Below are 14,942 nucleotides of genomic sequence, written 5' to 3'. Positions count from 1 at the left end.
GTCAGTGGCTGCTTCTATATAGGTGGCTCGTAGCCACCTATGTAAATATGGATTACAGGTGGGGACAGAATACAGGCTGGTATTTTGAAGACAATGATGTGTGGCCATTGCAAACAACAACAACAACAAAACTTACATGTGCTGATTCCACAATAAATTGCTGTCTGGAAGCACTGGCAGTGAACAAATTATGTCAGTTCTGGAGAAAACGAGTTGTGTGGAAGCAATCTCAGCCAAAGGGTAACTGCTTGATCAGTCTTGTTAAATAAACAGCATTAGAACCTTATTTTACTTTCACTTAGCTTCTTTACCCTAGATGCAGAAAATACCTTCTTTAAGATAAAGAAAGAAAGAAAACCAGAACATTTGCCCTGCATCCCATTCCAGTGATCAAAGTAATACTGATCTTCCTTTAAAAAAAGAAAAAGAAAAGGAAAAAGAAATGTCAAGCCTGTCTCATCCCAAAGTCTTATTGCCTTCTTTACTCCCCAAGGCCACCCCGCAGCAAGAAGGAACTCTCTTTCACAAAGGAGAGAAAACAGGAGTAAACCAATTGGCCCTCTATAACCAAATTGTGTTTGTTTTGCACAGCTGCAGTCAGGGTAAAAGTTTGTTCTACTGCTGCACCTGTTTCCATATGTGTCTGAAACGCTGAGAGAGATGCAGAGAGAGATGCAATTTGCATCTGTGCTCTCAGCAGCTTCCAGTTTTAAAGAGATGGTAGACCAAAGTTGAAATTCCCCCAAGGACCACAATCTGCCCACCGGATGTATGTTGTTTGAGCCTGTTTGAAACCAACCCTTATCAAATCATGTCATACACTTTCTCTTTCCTTTCCTAAACTGCCTGTTTGAGAGATTGCTGTAGGATCATCAGATATTTTGTCTGGGCCTTTTGTTTTTTTGTGGTCTTTCTCAAATGTTTGTCCACTGATTCACTCACATTGTAAGGACTGGAGCTATTCCACACAACTTTAATGTTATGTCTCTTTTCTGGATTCTTTATCTAACAACTATGTAATATATCTACATCCAGATATCTGAGAGTATTGGTTTCCTGAGCACATGTGTTCCATAGCAGTGAAATCTTTCCAGATGGCGGCAACTTTATTGTAGACCAATCAGGGGGTTGCCAGTTTGTACAGTAATCTTTCTTTCTTTCTTTCTTTCTTTCTTTCTTTCTTTCTTTCTTTCTTTCTTTCTTTCTTCTTAATTTTTTTATTTTCAAACCATGCTAAACCACTTTTTACCCAAAGGGATTCCAGGGTGGTATGCAATAAAAACAACAACAATAAATAGAAAACATAACCACTGCAAAACAATGTAAAATTCACAGACAGCAGCTGTAAGCCAAAAAAGCGAACTGAAGACAAAAGTAATCACTCTAAAATGTGTGGGTAAACAAGAAACTCTTAACCTGCTGCCAAAAATATATTCTTATTTATTCTGTTTCAGAATTTATGAACTGCTCTACAGAGAATATCAGAGAATAGCCAAGTGGTGTACAGAAAATGAATATAAAAACATAATAAAGATGTTCATAATGCATGCTAAAAGCATGTGCTTGAATCACAACAAGCTTTACTATGGGATTATGTGGTGCCATCAACAAACCTTTAATTCACAGATCTAAGTGTCTGGGTGGGATGTGGGGAGAGGCACCTTCTCATGCCCCTGCCAAACTCACAGTACCACCACAGAAAAGGCTCCTTTGTGCTTGTTTAAGACACTTTAGCAATGGTAGCACTTGCCTCAGTTGAAGACTGTATTGTACAAGGATCAAATTCTTTAGGTAATTTGCTTACAAACTTGAAAGTTAAGCATCAGCACCTTGAATTGGGCCCAGAAGCAAATCATCACCTAGTGTAATTCTTTAAGAATTGGTGTAATCTGGACTCTGGATAATTACCAAATAAGAATTCATAGAATCATAGAATTGTAGTGTTGGAAGGGACCCTGAGGATCAGCTAGTCCAGCCCCCTGCAAAGCTGTCCCATACGGGGATCAAACCTGCAACCTTGGCATTAGCAGCAGCACACTCTAACCAACTTGTTTTGGAGTATTCAGAAACTGGCCACCCCTGTTTTTATATAACTAGCATTCTTTTCCAGCAAACACCCAGCTCTCACTGGTTTCATTTACAACAAGCAGCCTAATTTGCTGTCATCTTTGTCGCTGTGCTGCAACGAACAGCTAAAGCAACATCTACTCCCTGGAAAGTGAGGCACAGTTGTAACAGAAGCGTCAATCAAAGCTAAGGCAAAAGCCATTTAAATGCAAAGGTGAATTCCACAAACCAGATGTCAGTTCCTGTCTGGAGCACCGAGAATAATGACCACGTCACCCACATCTTTTCTCTTCCTGGCTGCCCCTCTCAGTCACTCCTGTTCATGCTGCCCAATTTCCTGGCATTCTCTCTCATTTCATTGAAGTGTGGGCTTGAATGGAATAAAATAGCAGGCCCATCCGGACTATAGCTACTGACCTTGACTCGCCTTTCCTTTTTTAAAAAAGGTATTAAAATAGTGCATTCTACCAAAAATAGGATAAGAAAGCAACCTATAGGCCTTTAGGATACAGACACTTGGAAGTTTATTCTTCACTAGTGTGAGTGGAGATACTGTAATTCAAATGTAACTTTCTCGATAACTTTAATTTACTTATTAATAAGTAATAAGTGTTATTTATTAGTAGACATCTGCTTAACATGCTATAGTGAAAGTTTCTTCCACTCAACAAGAAGACAGCCACCCTAGCCAAAGTATGTCCCCTTACTAAGAGATAGGATGCCTTGGTTTTGTTTAACCCTCCAGGGGCCTCAATGTGTTCACCACTCATCCAGCTGGTGCCTCCACTGAATGCCCTAACATGACCGGGGGGGATGGGGACCTATGACCCAAAACAGCATCACCCGAAAGGCATAAGAAGTAGGCAAAAAATTAATAATTGCCTAATAATTGCCACCGAGATCCCAACAAGGTCCCACCAAGAGAATTTCTATATCCAGCCCCCATGAAAAGCAATCAACCATATCCCCCACTATCAACCAAAGGATGGATGAGTACCTGAAAGTGGGGGCGGTGGCATAGGGCTGCTCTGTAAAGGTCAAGACTCTACCCCTATAGTCTCATCCAGGATGTGGGCACAGCATGCTTCCTTCTCACATGCTCATTCTACCCCTAATTGGAAGTGGGGGGCAAACTCACCCCCAGTAGCTATATTAAGATATACAACCATGCAGTGGGCAGTTGCGTATTGCAGAAACTGCAATACACAACATGGCTCTTCCTTTGTAATTAGCATCTGTTGAAATCAATGGCATTAAAGTAATTGGGTATTTGTATAGTGATCCCATTGTTCCCAGTATGGTGACCTGAGCTCTCTTGCTTCCAGCAGACAGAGATATTCCCTCTGAAGCAGAGGATTCAATTCTTAACTATTATGGTCTGATATTACCCACAACTGAAGGCTGGTGAAGGAGTGGTTGCTCCTCTTGGTGGTATATTCATTCCTGTTTGCCTCTGGTAAATACTTCTTGCAAGGTTCAACAACCTGTTTTACTGGAGGCAGCAGATAGACAAATAACAACAACAACAACAATAATGAAAGGGATGACATTTGCAGTTTTGAGTGAGTGCCATGCATGCCACCGGTTCTGGTCACTTCTATCCTCCTCCTATGAGATCTGCCTGCACTCAAAAGACAGAAAGAGAACAAGCACATGGACACATACTGGACTTTTCCTAGGGATGTGGGAATCTGAGTGGAGTCTTTAAAAGCACATAGAGCTGAAAATGGCAGTGGGAAACTGTTTCACTATTCCAACTTTGTTCTTCAGCTCCATGTACTTTCCAAAGTAACCATCTCATAACTTACAGTACAATCCTATACATGTTTACTCAGAAGATAAGCTGAATTCATTGGGGCTTCAGGCATAGGCAGGGACGTCTTACCCATAGAGGCTAGTGGCATGGGGCACCAGGGCACCAAGTTCTGGAGGGCGCCAGGGAAGAGGCAGAGGCTGGACGTGGCGCCTCCCAGCATCAGCTTGCTGCCCTCACCCGCCTCCGCCATGCCGCACTGAAGAAGCGCCGCGCCGCATCCGAAGCCTCCGTCTGCTGTGGCCACCACGGCACAAAGTGGCCAGCTGAGCTGGGAGGTGCCGCGTCCAGCCTCCGTCTCTTCTCCCACTGGAGGAGCCGCCCTCCAGCTGCTGCCCGCCTCCTCCAGCCCCGCTGGCAGTGCTGTCCTCCCTAAAAAACTCCGGGAAATGGGGGTTGGGGGGTGCGCCAGAGGGAGCTTTGCACCTCGGTGCTGGATATGCTTAAGACGGCCCTGGGCATAGGATTGCATCCTTAATTGTGCATTTGTTTGTGTAAAAACAGCTTGTTCCGTTTTTCCATAATCTACTGCCAGGCAATTTCAGCACCACTCATAATTTTTTAATAAAAAAAACCTAGTATGTTTTATGTTAGACGCTCCAGTGTAGGCCAAATCTATTTTGCCGTTTTCAGTACAAACATGGACTGAAATAATCAAAGCTGAATATTCATGTTACAGTTGCCCGGACCTATACCTCTAAGGGGGCCCAGAGTCTGAGCTTTCTTTTCCCTTTTTAAAGTGAACTTCTAGCCTAGCCCCCTTGGAAGGGGGAGGGAAGAAGTGACTTGGTGGGCTCCTTTCCATCTTTCTTGTTCTTGCCTGCCTATGTATTGGTTGTGTTGAGAGGCAGATTTCGCTGCTTTGCCAAGAAGCAGAGGAGAAAGGAAAAAGATGCAGCATAGTGATTTTCCACTTGCTTCATAATCTGCTCCTTGTTTTTCATTTCTTTTCTGTAGTACATGAAAGATTATGTCATTATAAACATGTTAGTCTTCAAGATACCACAAAACGTTTATTGTGGTAACTTATTTCATGTGTTCCCTTTTTTGGAAAGGGGGGTGGTCCTGTTTTGGAAACTGCACCAGGCTCCCATTCACCTTAATCTGGCCTTGGAGATCCTCAAATCTTTGTAGAAAGTAATCTGATTCTATAAACACTAAGCAATGGTTGGTAGGTAATAGGGTGCTAAGAGCTTGCAGGCGGTTTAACTGATTTCCCATGCTTTTGTGTTGAATACTAATTCAAATAGACTAGGATTTTGTCCAAATATTTAAAAGTCTATTTAGTTTCACACTAAATGATGCAATGGACATATGGTTGGGAATTTATCTGCCAGAAAACATGTTTTCTATAAGTTCCTTTGCTAAATACTGCAAGACAGATGGTGCATAATAGTTTTGGCCCAATCTTTTCCCCACACGAAGAAAGGGTCATTTCTTTGGAGACATTCCTTATTATACTCCCAAGGCCTCAAGAGTTAGCAGCTTTCAAATGGATATTGTAAAGAACAGTGAAAAAGAGATTAGAAAGACCATTTTTCAAAATATTTCTCATGTAATTCTTATGTGAATTAGGTAAAAGCAGCTTATTGTACAAAAATGAATAAGTGAAGGTAGGTAAAAGCTTGGTACACTGCTCCTTACATTTCAATGAATATAGTTTTCTAAAGATTTGTTTTAAGACTAAAACTGACTACAGCAAGACTTGAAGGAGAGGGATGACCAGCCAGCAAGGACTGCCTGAAAGAAACTGAGAAAGGAGGTGTGAATTGCTCAACTTTGCAGTAATGTTCTTTCAAACACACAAAATGCTCCCAGCAGTGTGGGAAGAAAAAGGGTTGTAGAAGGAAAGGATTGGTGGTGGTGACTTCCCACTTGCGCTGGAACAAAGGAAGCTGTATCTGAACTCAAGCTAAATCCCTTGCAACATTCTCCATAAAAATCTTAGGCAGCAACAGCAGTCCTTGCTTACCATACAAACGTGACACTTCGTTCTGATTCACTCCATAAGAAAGTTCAGTATGTATACATGCAAACATAACTATTAGCTATGACACCTGGAACTAAGGAGCAAGAAGGTTACTCCCTCTCTCAAATGGTTACAGTACAGTACTTCCACACTGCCTAGAACACAGAAAGTTGGTATAAATGTAACTCCAAAAGCTATAGACATAAAAACACAGCATATATAATACCCAAAGGCAGGGATATAGGTACATATCAGACTGTTGATATATGTGTATCTATCTCAGTATTGGTTACGCTGACTCAGTGGTAGACCATAAGGAAACGCAGCACCCACTCTCCTCTCTCTGCTAGGGCTACAGGGCTGGGTGCGAGGAAGCACTCTGCAGCATCACTCCACACACAGGTCAGGCTTGACACAGGGATGGAGCTGCCACGGTCGGCAGCCTCTCTCCACTGTTGTGGAGTTGCGCACGGTGCAGCCTAGCCAAGGAGAGGGCGGCAGCTCTCTGCCACCATCTCTCCATTCTGAACCTTGGATCAGAAGTGGAGCTAAAGCAGAGTCGAGCAGAAGCGGAGCTGCGGCTGGATGCGAAAAAGCTGCCTTGACAGCTCCCTTGCATGCCAAAGCCAGGATCTGATGGGAGTCTGTTATGGGGGTGCCTGGTCGTTTTCCCCCTCCAGAAAATGTTCCAAGGACAATGGCAACCCCACACTATCCCTTTGCACTGACTGGCAGCCGCTCTCCAGGCTGGGATCTACATCAGCCCTACCTGGAGATGCTGGGGGTTGAACTTGGGACCTTCTGCACATGAAGCATGCGCTCTACTCAGCTCTGCAAATGTTTACGGTACTTGCACACCCACTAGGAAGCTGAAATCTTGTTCAGGGCAAACTGACTACTAGAAGGCCCTGAAAACAGGTTCCCAAAGCAGAGGACATGGACATCCCCCAAACAGTTAAGCAGCTCCCGTACTAGCTAGAAAACTGGAATGTTGTGCTCAATTTGCCTGAGATAACCCAATTATCAGGAGTCAGAGAAACCATGTCTGCTTTTCAATTAGCACAGTAGACGTAGACACCTTCCAAATAGTTAAGCAGTTCCTATACTATGCAGGTGGTGCTGTGGGTTAAACCACAGAGCCTAGGACTTGCCAATCAGAAGGTCAGCAGTTCGAATCCCCGCAACGGGGTAAGCTCCCGTTGTTCGGTCCCTGCTCCTGCCAACCTAGCAGTTTGAAAGCATGTCAAAGTGCAAGTAGATAAATAGGAACCGCTCCAGTGGGAAGGTAAACGGCGTTTCCGTGTGCTGCTCTGGTTTGCCAGAAGCGGCTTAGTCATACTGGCCACATGACCCGGAAGCTGTACGCCGGCTCCCTCAGCCATTAAAGCAAGATGAGCGCCGCAACCTCAGAATCGGTCACGACTGGACCTAATGGTCAGGGGTCCCTTTACCTTCATACTATGCTTCTTGTTCTTTGTAAAGCACCTTGTATTTGTCGTGTTCTCTGTGGCTTGTTATTTTGGTATTATTTGATATTCTTGACACCCCCCCACACACAGGTTTACGGTATAGAAATGAACAAACAAAACCAAATAAATGGTGTATATGGAAGCTATTGTATAAATAAATTAATAATATTAATTGTAGGTATTACAGGAGGCACAGGACTCACTACTGAATGAATTATGGTTTGTGTTCATTCATCAGAGATGTGCTAACAATCTTATCTCCAGGGAGGTTGATATGGAAACATCGTCAGAATGGGGGTAATTGTTGTCCCAACAATTCACAAATTAAGACCTCAGCTGCTACAGTTCCATTAAGGTGCAAAGTGTTACTTTCCTGTTGATATGTTAAAAACTGAACTGGGGGGGGGGGGAGAAGAACCCTAAATATTCCCCATTACCAAGGGTTTCGAAAGAAGGCTGCTGCATTGGCTTAATCTGAAGCACCTTAAATTTAACCAGAACTTAAATGTTCCATTTAATCAGATGGACTTCAAGGCTATGCAACACAATTCTAAACATGTTTACGCAGAAGTAGGTTCCCCTGAGATCAACAAAACTTTTTCCTTTGCATGTGTATCTAGGTTTGCATTTTAAAATCATTTTAAAATTTTGAGGAAAATAGTTCTAAAGATAGACCCGTTGAACACTTCTCACATGATGTGGCTGGTGTGTGTGTAAGAAACTAATCTGTCTCAGAGTTCTGCTGACTCCGGAAGCCCCAGTTGGTAGCCTGGGAGAAGGAGATAAGCATCTGTTTGGGAGGCAGGGAACCTTTGGTGATTAGCTATTGTTCAGAGGTTCACTTCCTGTTGCTTCTGAGAACTAAAGGCCAGTTTTGGCCATATATAAAGGCATCTTGAAGCAATTGCCTTTGTGTGCAAATGTACAAAGGGAGTGTATTTTATTGTCTGGAGTCTTACCCCTCCGCTACTCCTTAGTTTTAAAAACAGTATTGTGAAAGGGAGAAAATATAAGGAAACATTTCAGGGGCATTTACTTAAATAATATGGGAAATTGCAGGCTGTATTTGTGTGTCACCATTCCTGCCCTGTGTTGATTCACTGAATCGATATTTAGTGCATAACCACAAACAAGCATTATATGACTGTCTCACGAGTAGGAAACTGTAATTGAAGGAACAATGGCTGTCCCCTCTTTCCACAGGAACTCTAACCCAGCTGCAACTTTGAAGTCATCATTGTTATGGGGTGAGCAGATTTCAGGCATGCAGGATCTTTTTTTAAAAAAAGCAACAACAACCAAGAACACCAAGATCCATCAAGGAGAATCAGGTGCCAAAGGTATGCACATAGAATTAAAGAATTCTGAGCCCAGGAATTTGTTTTGAGTACCAAAACCAAACCACTACTGATTGAACCCTTCTTTCCACTTCCTTTATTTCAGCAGCATAACTTAGTGGGTAGGGGGTCATAATAGATCAGACTGGCAGAGGATTTCTTGCTTTAGGCCTTAAGATTTGTAATTCTAAAATTTATAAAAATAAAAAATAAAAGCAAACAAAAACCAAATCTACAAATATGTTTTCTTGCTGTAAGGGAAATGAAAAGTTTTGAAGATTTCCACAATTATTTATTCCCTGCTAGCAAAATCAAGACGTGTATTGTAATCTGTTTACATCGTTCACATTTAATTTCCACTGGACTGAAAGCTGAAAATAAAAATTTAATAAATCCCTGGATATACAAATGTATGAAAACAAGTATACCCTATTTCACTTGACATAGGACGTTTGCTGAAGCAAATCTCATCACTCAGAGACTGACAGCTGAATGTGTGAAGTACCTCAATTGAAAAATACTGTTTGAGGTCATGACAGGTAAAATGAAAGATCTATTTGTGCCATTTGGCATTTTCGCACATGCAAGTCATCATGATGTTTCAGTCAGTGATGAATGTGTATGTGTGAAGTTACCTTCAGATGCCATACCAGAAATGTTAGGAAACTTGTTCATCCGGTATGTAGCAGGTAGTGTTCATTTAAGTACTTGCAGTCTCCCTCAGAGACATTCTAAATTTCAGGAAACTCAGTGTAAAGATGTGAAGGCCTGGAAACACTCTCCCCCATCTGTCCGTCCCCTTCCTGGGCCTTCAGATCTATAGGTTGATTCCTTCCCCCAGCCCTGCTTGCTTAGGCTTTATACAAGAGGAAGAAGCCTACAGTGATCCTAATCTCGCTTGAGAGACTAGCTATTCCCTGGGGGTAAATACAGCAAGGGGAGTGAAATTCTTTAAGGATACAGCTGAATTGTCTGACAAGACAGACCCCTGAGAATGTGTGAAGGGGGGGAATTAATTGCTTGACTTCCCTGTGAGCATTTCAAACCATCTAACCAGTCCTGACATTTACAGGGTAAGGGATGCCAGCCACCTGTTTTTAGTGGGTGGAAGGAAAGAAGATACAGAAAAAGCTTCAGAGCATCCAGTTATTTTAGATGCCTCTGTTGAAAACCACCTGACTGTGCTGCTTTGTACTTCACCCCATCCCACACACCCTTCCAGCTGATTCATGCAACAAGTAGAGTCAGAAGCAGTATTTGCTTTTAAATTGATGGTGGGGGTGGGGGAGGGAATGCATGAAGACAAACCCATGGAGCTATGCACTGTAGTTCACACTGAATATTGCAGTTCGGGCTACAATACTGTCCAGAAGTATTAAGGCTTCTGTTGTAGGCTGGAGCATGGGCTGAAGCTGAGAAGGTACAACAACCTTGTAGAGTTATCTGTTGCTTTTAACTCCCCCGTTGCAGGATAGATTGAGAGAGTTGCATCCACCAGCGCTGCAGTATACTGTTGCACTCATGTTGCAGTATTGGAGAGCTGTGATGAGAGAGAATAGCATACAGAGGTCCTGCCAAGTAATCCATTGCTAACATTGCAGTTCAGAGGCGAAACTCTGGCTAGCTGATTCGCAGGCAAAAGTTCCCTATATCTTTCAGGCTGCAGTAAAGGGCAACCTATTAATATTGCCTCCTGCCAGGCAAATCAAGCACTCATTTGCATGCAGAAGCCTTGTGCTCCATTGACTTGCATGGTGACTGGTCTGCATTTTTAAATGTTCTAAACAAGCAAGCAAGCTTTGCACATGGACTCAAGTTAGATCAAGGATTAGCCTTTGATGCTAATTTTTGTTTTTTCCCAACCCCAGGCTCACACCCAGGGATACAATGCAACAGTTTGTTGGGGAGCCCCCTTGTTTATATGTCAAATATACTGCTTCCTGGGACACTGGCAAATAAAAAAGGACAAGGACAAGTCAGGAAGAGCAGAGAGGTCAGATTTAGTCAAAGTCTATCCACAAAGGTCAGTGCTAAAGGAACAAAGAGGTGTGCTCTTTTTTCTGAAGGTACAGTGACAAAAAAGAACAAGAAATAGGAAGACAGAGATTAACTGGTCAGGTTCCCTAATAATTTATCAGTACATTTGGAAGGTGTCAGGGAGTCCCATTAACTTGGCTGGTTTCACTGACTGCTCTCCAATGCCTCACTGTCCAAAGTACTTAACTATAATAAACAGCATCACAACAAAACACCAATAAAAATCATTAAAGCATAAGCTTCATAATTTAGCATACAGTTTAGCCTCTCCATACTTGATGTGCAGATTGCTGATTGCGATTTATTCCACCCATTTATGGATGTCACATGAAGGCGTGCACTAGATTTATTACGGCGATATTTCATCCATCAACAGTTTGACTGGCAAAAATGGGCAGTTATTACCAGAGATAGATGTTGGGTGCTTAATTTAACCTTAATTTTCAATAAATGGCTTGTTTGCCACTCCATATATTTTAAAGATTATTTTAAAAATTGGCAATGTTCATCAAGATTTAAACCGCAGCATATTGACAAGTATCTTGCAGTTACAAGCAGCAGATTTTGATGCAAATGTTATTGATAATATGCAACTATTAGAGAAAGATCTAAATGCCACAAGCTGCAGCACAGGGAAGGGCAGCTCTGGATTAGAATAAAAGGAAATGATGCCCCAGTCTTGGGTGTGGTGGAGCTATGACGGGTCGAGGACTAGGATAACAAAAAGTGAACCAGAGCATGTGAAGCCTTGGTAAAACCATAAAATAGTAAAAACATGGCCATAAATTAGGACATGCCTTGGGTGATGGTTTGGGAGGGGTGAATGTTAACAGTATCAACATGGCTTGTGCCTTATTTTCATGATTGTTCAATTCCCATCAGGCAAAAGGATCCATTACATTCAAAAATAAATGATCATTATTTCCACCAGGCATTTTTGTCCCTTGGCTGAACAGACCTATCTGTGTAAACACACAGTTACAGCTGTCACAATGAACTGCATTAAGTGGTCCAGGTGGTTTGATAGGTAGTTAGATTCTCTTTCCCCTTCTTCATACCACTTTGTCATTATTTTACTCCTTGCTGAAATGCTTTATTCCCTCCCATAATATATTTTTATCTATTGACTTTTTTAATGAATGGCGCAGGAACTGGGGATCAATACATATCCCCTAAAGATGTGCTGCTGTAAATACAAACCCACTGCCTTACCTATTTCCCCTTTTATAAGCTCTCTACATATGGTTGTCTGCCCCAGTGCCAAAATCTCCTACCTACTTTCTTCCAACCAATCACATTGGACATTAGGTCTGTTACTTAGTATCCATAAATATAAATGTGTGACGTTACTGAAACTGGTGGCTATCATTTATATACCAACAAAACAAAGGCCTATAGAAATGTATTTTGACCAATGAATTTCCATGGGCTACATTCAGCTAAATTGTTGCATTAGCAGAAGCCAGTGCAATTATTCCTACGAGTGTGGTGGGCTTCTCCTTTCCCTTCCCAAGTCCTCTTGGGAGTGCCAGCTGAACCCTGAAAATACGGTGGGGAGAGGGGAGGTGGTAGCTTGTTTTGTTGGGCAAACAGAAATGCTTATGCAGACAGAATGATCTTCTTAGTGCTACCAAGAGAATAGTGAACTTGAACACACTAAATTGAAGAAGGGAACATTTTACTATTCACCCAGGCTTCATTTTCAGAACACAAGTTATTTCAGCCTTTGATACTTAGGGATGGATGAATCTATATATTTCTAGTCCACATATTTTCCAGTGAATTTCACTTGTATTCCTTCAAAAGCCCTTTAGGTCTTATTTCTGCATGTATCTGATTAAAAAAAAATGGCATGAGAATTCCTAAACATCTATTTAATTATGCATTTTATCACAAATATTATTTTAAATATGTACTTTATCTCAGTGAATGTACTTCTAAGTGTATTTTACCATAAAATATGCATTTTAATGCATTTTGGTGTTGTTTTGTTTTTGTTTTGTTTCTTGCCAAGAACTATATCATAACACTGGGAAAAGTGTGAAATCCAAAGGACAATTATGTTCTGATCCACACATTAGTGCAGGAGGCAAGAATCAAGTTACTTTGCATTATAATTCTACAAGTGTCTCAATTTATATCTATAGTTTTAGAATATGGATTACATGGCACAATGTTTCCCCCTTGTGGTAGGTGTTGCTATTGCTTCAGTTTTCGCAATAATATAAAAGTGAATCATTTATTAAATTTTACTTCCCTATGAAAATTATAGATGCGACTAGAAGACACACTATTGGCATCACCACAACACAAACACAGCAGTGACAACCAGTTCATGGATGAGGTTAATTTTGTGCTGGTCTTATCTAGTCTCATGCTCCTTCCTTGAAGTCTTTTGTGATTAATGAGATTATCACATAGGCTTTCCTTAATAGATAATGGGGAAATCCTATTTTACATAATGAAGTGAGAGGAAGAGAGGAGAGGAAAATTATATATTTAGCTCCTGGTTATACTGAGAGTAAAACAGGTACTTTGTCCTTTCCCTGATTTACCGTATTTTTCGCTCTATAGGGGGCACCAGACCATAGAGCGCACCCAGTTTTTTTTTGGGGGGGGGGAATGAAGAAAAAAAATATTTCCACTCCAGCCCCAAAGAGCAAAGAAGCCAAGACAGCCAGCAGGATCCATCCCGCTCACTGTCTTGGCCTCCATTTTAGCCATGGGGCTGGGGCGGGGGAAGCTCAGAACGAGTCCGGGTGCGGGGGCGAGGTTGCGCCTGACCTCACCTTCGCTCCTGGAGCTTGCTGCTAAATGCAAGCCTTCTGAACCCGGCAGGAACTCCTGCCGGGCTCCGAAGGGTTGCGGATAGCTGTCCAAACCCGGGGTGTGCAACGCTGTGCTCCCCGGGATTTGGGCTGCTCCCTGCTATCCACAAGTCTTGGAAGCCCGGCGGGAACTCCCGCCGGGCTCCGAAGGCTTGCGGATAGCTGCCCAAACCCTGGGGTGCGCAGCGCCTCGCTCCCTGGGCCTCGGGCTGCAGGCTGCTATCCTGGTATATCTGGTCGGCAATATCCTGGTATATCTGGTCGGCAATATTACCCCTATTATTTATTTAGTAGATTTATATCTTGCCTTCCTTCCTTTCATCCTGGAAGTCAAGGCAGCATACATGGGGTTCCCAGATAGCTACCCATCCAAGTACTGACCAGGCAGAAGCCTGCTTACCATCAGCAAGACAGCTGCATCATGTGCCCTCATGCCTGTTGCTACTGTTATTTAGCACTTGTCTTTTGGAGCAGCAGCAATGTGCTGAATTCTGTGCAAAGCTCTTTGAGAGCAGTTGCTGTGACAGCAACACTATGCAGTCTGGACTACTTTCATTGGGACTGCAGCCATAATGGTGAAAACTGCTGAGAGGAACCGAGCAAAAATTCACCATGGAAAATAAGCTCATTTTAAAGCTTGAATTGATTCAGACTGTTGTGTTTTGATGGTGGTGCTGAGCTTCCTTGACTCCATCCTGGGCTCAAAAAATAGTTTGTTTTGAAGTAATTGTCACTCAGCCATTTAGATCACAATACAGCCCCTTTCAGATCTTCAGTCTGTGGTGAGTGTGCATTACTCCTGGCTGAGTCATAAGCCCCCAAATTCCCATCTTTCTTTTTAATCAATGTAAGTTTCCAACACAGGTGGAAATAGAGATTTGAGGCAAAATGTGCAGCCACAATGCTCCTCATTTGTTCTCTGAAGAAAAATAGCCTACTCCATACCTGTGCCCTGTTCTTTTCCCATGAGATTGCGTCAGCCATTTTGGATGCCACACTCTCACACTGCACTCTCACTTTGAAAAAAACACACGCTTCTTTTCATGGTGACATCAAGGTGTGGGTCATGTGATTCTCCTGGGATTGCATCATGGAAGATGTGCGTCACAGTTCTGAGTTTCCATAAGTTTGGACGTTATGCTACTCCTGCCCTTCATTGCTTTTAGCCAATGAATGACGTCATGGCAAAAGCTGACATTTGGGTAAGCAGACAGAGCCAATTAGACAACAAGAAGGCTTGAGTAGAGTGCCCATTGTCTGTGCTCCTTTCCTATGGAAGTTAGTTGTAGATGCCACAGGAAAGCCCAATATTAGCATGGCCACAACTCAAAACACAGCAGGGCTTCTACAATCTTAGATCCCCTTATGTTATTGGTCTACAGCTCTCATTATTCCCACCTAGTTTATCCAATGGACAAAGAT

At 42.4% G+C, this 14,942-nt stretch overlaps 2 protein-coding genes across 3 annotated transcripts in view; one reads left to right on the top strand and one right to left on the bottom strand.

The window, feature by feature from the left end:
• The window catches only part of CD34 (CD34 molecule), a 124,993-nt gene that overhangs the window by 53,694 nt on the left and 56,357 nt on the right, over window positions 1-14,942 (bottom strand). The gene's annotated exons all lie outside the window — the stretch shown is intronic.
• The window catches only part of LOC310709442 (uncharacterized protein), a gene marked incomplete at its 5' end in the record, with an annotated part of 116,644 nt that overhangs the window by 97,631 nt on the left and 4,071 nt on the right, over window positions 1-14,942 (top strand). For both annotated transcript variants that reach the window (XM_083509132.1, XM_083509133.1), the window contains one exon: window positions 8,522-8,658. In XM_083509132.1, the coding sequence (XP_083365258.1) occupies window positions 8,522-8,658 (137 nt within the window). The remainder of the gene's footprint in view (window positions 1-8,521; window positions 8,659-14,942) is intronic.

This window comes from Podarcis liolepis (genome assembly GCF_965112155.1).
Source record: "Podarcis liolepis genome assembly, chromosome: 6".
NCBI classification, from domain to species: domain Eukaryota; kingdom Metazoa; phylum Chordata; class Lepidosauria; order Squamata; family Lacertidae; genus Podarcis; species Podarcis liolepis.
The sequence above is the reverse complement of the archived record's forward strand: the minus strand, read 5'-3'. Positions and strand labels throughout refer to the sequence as shown.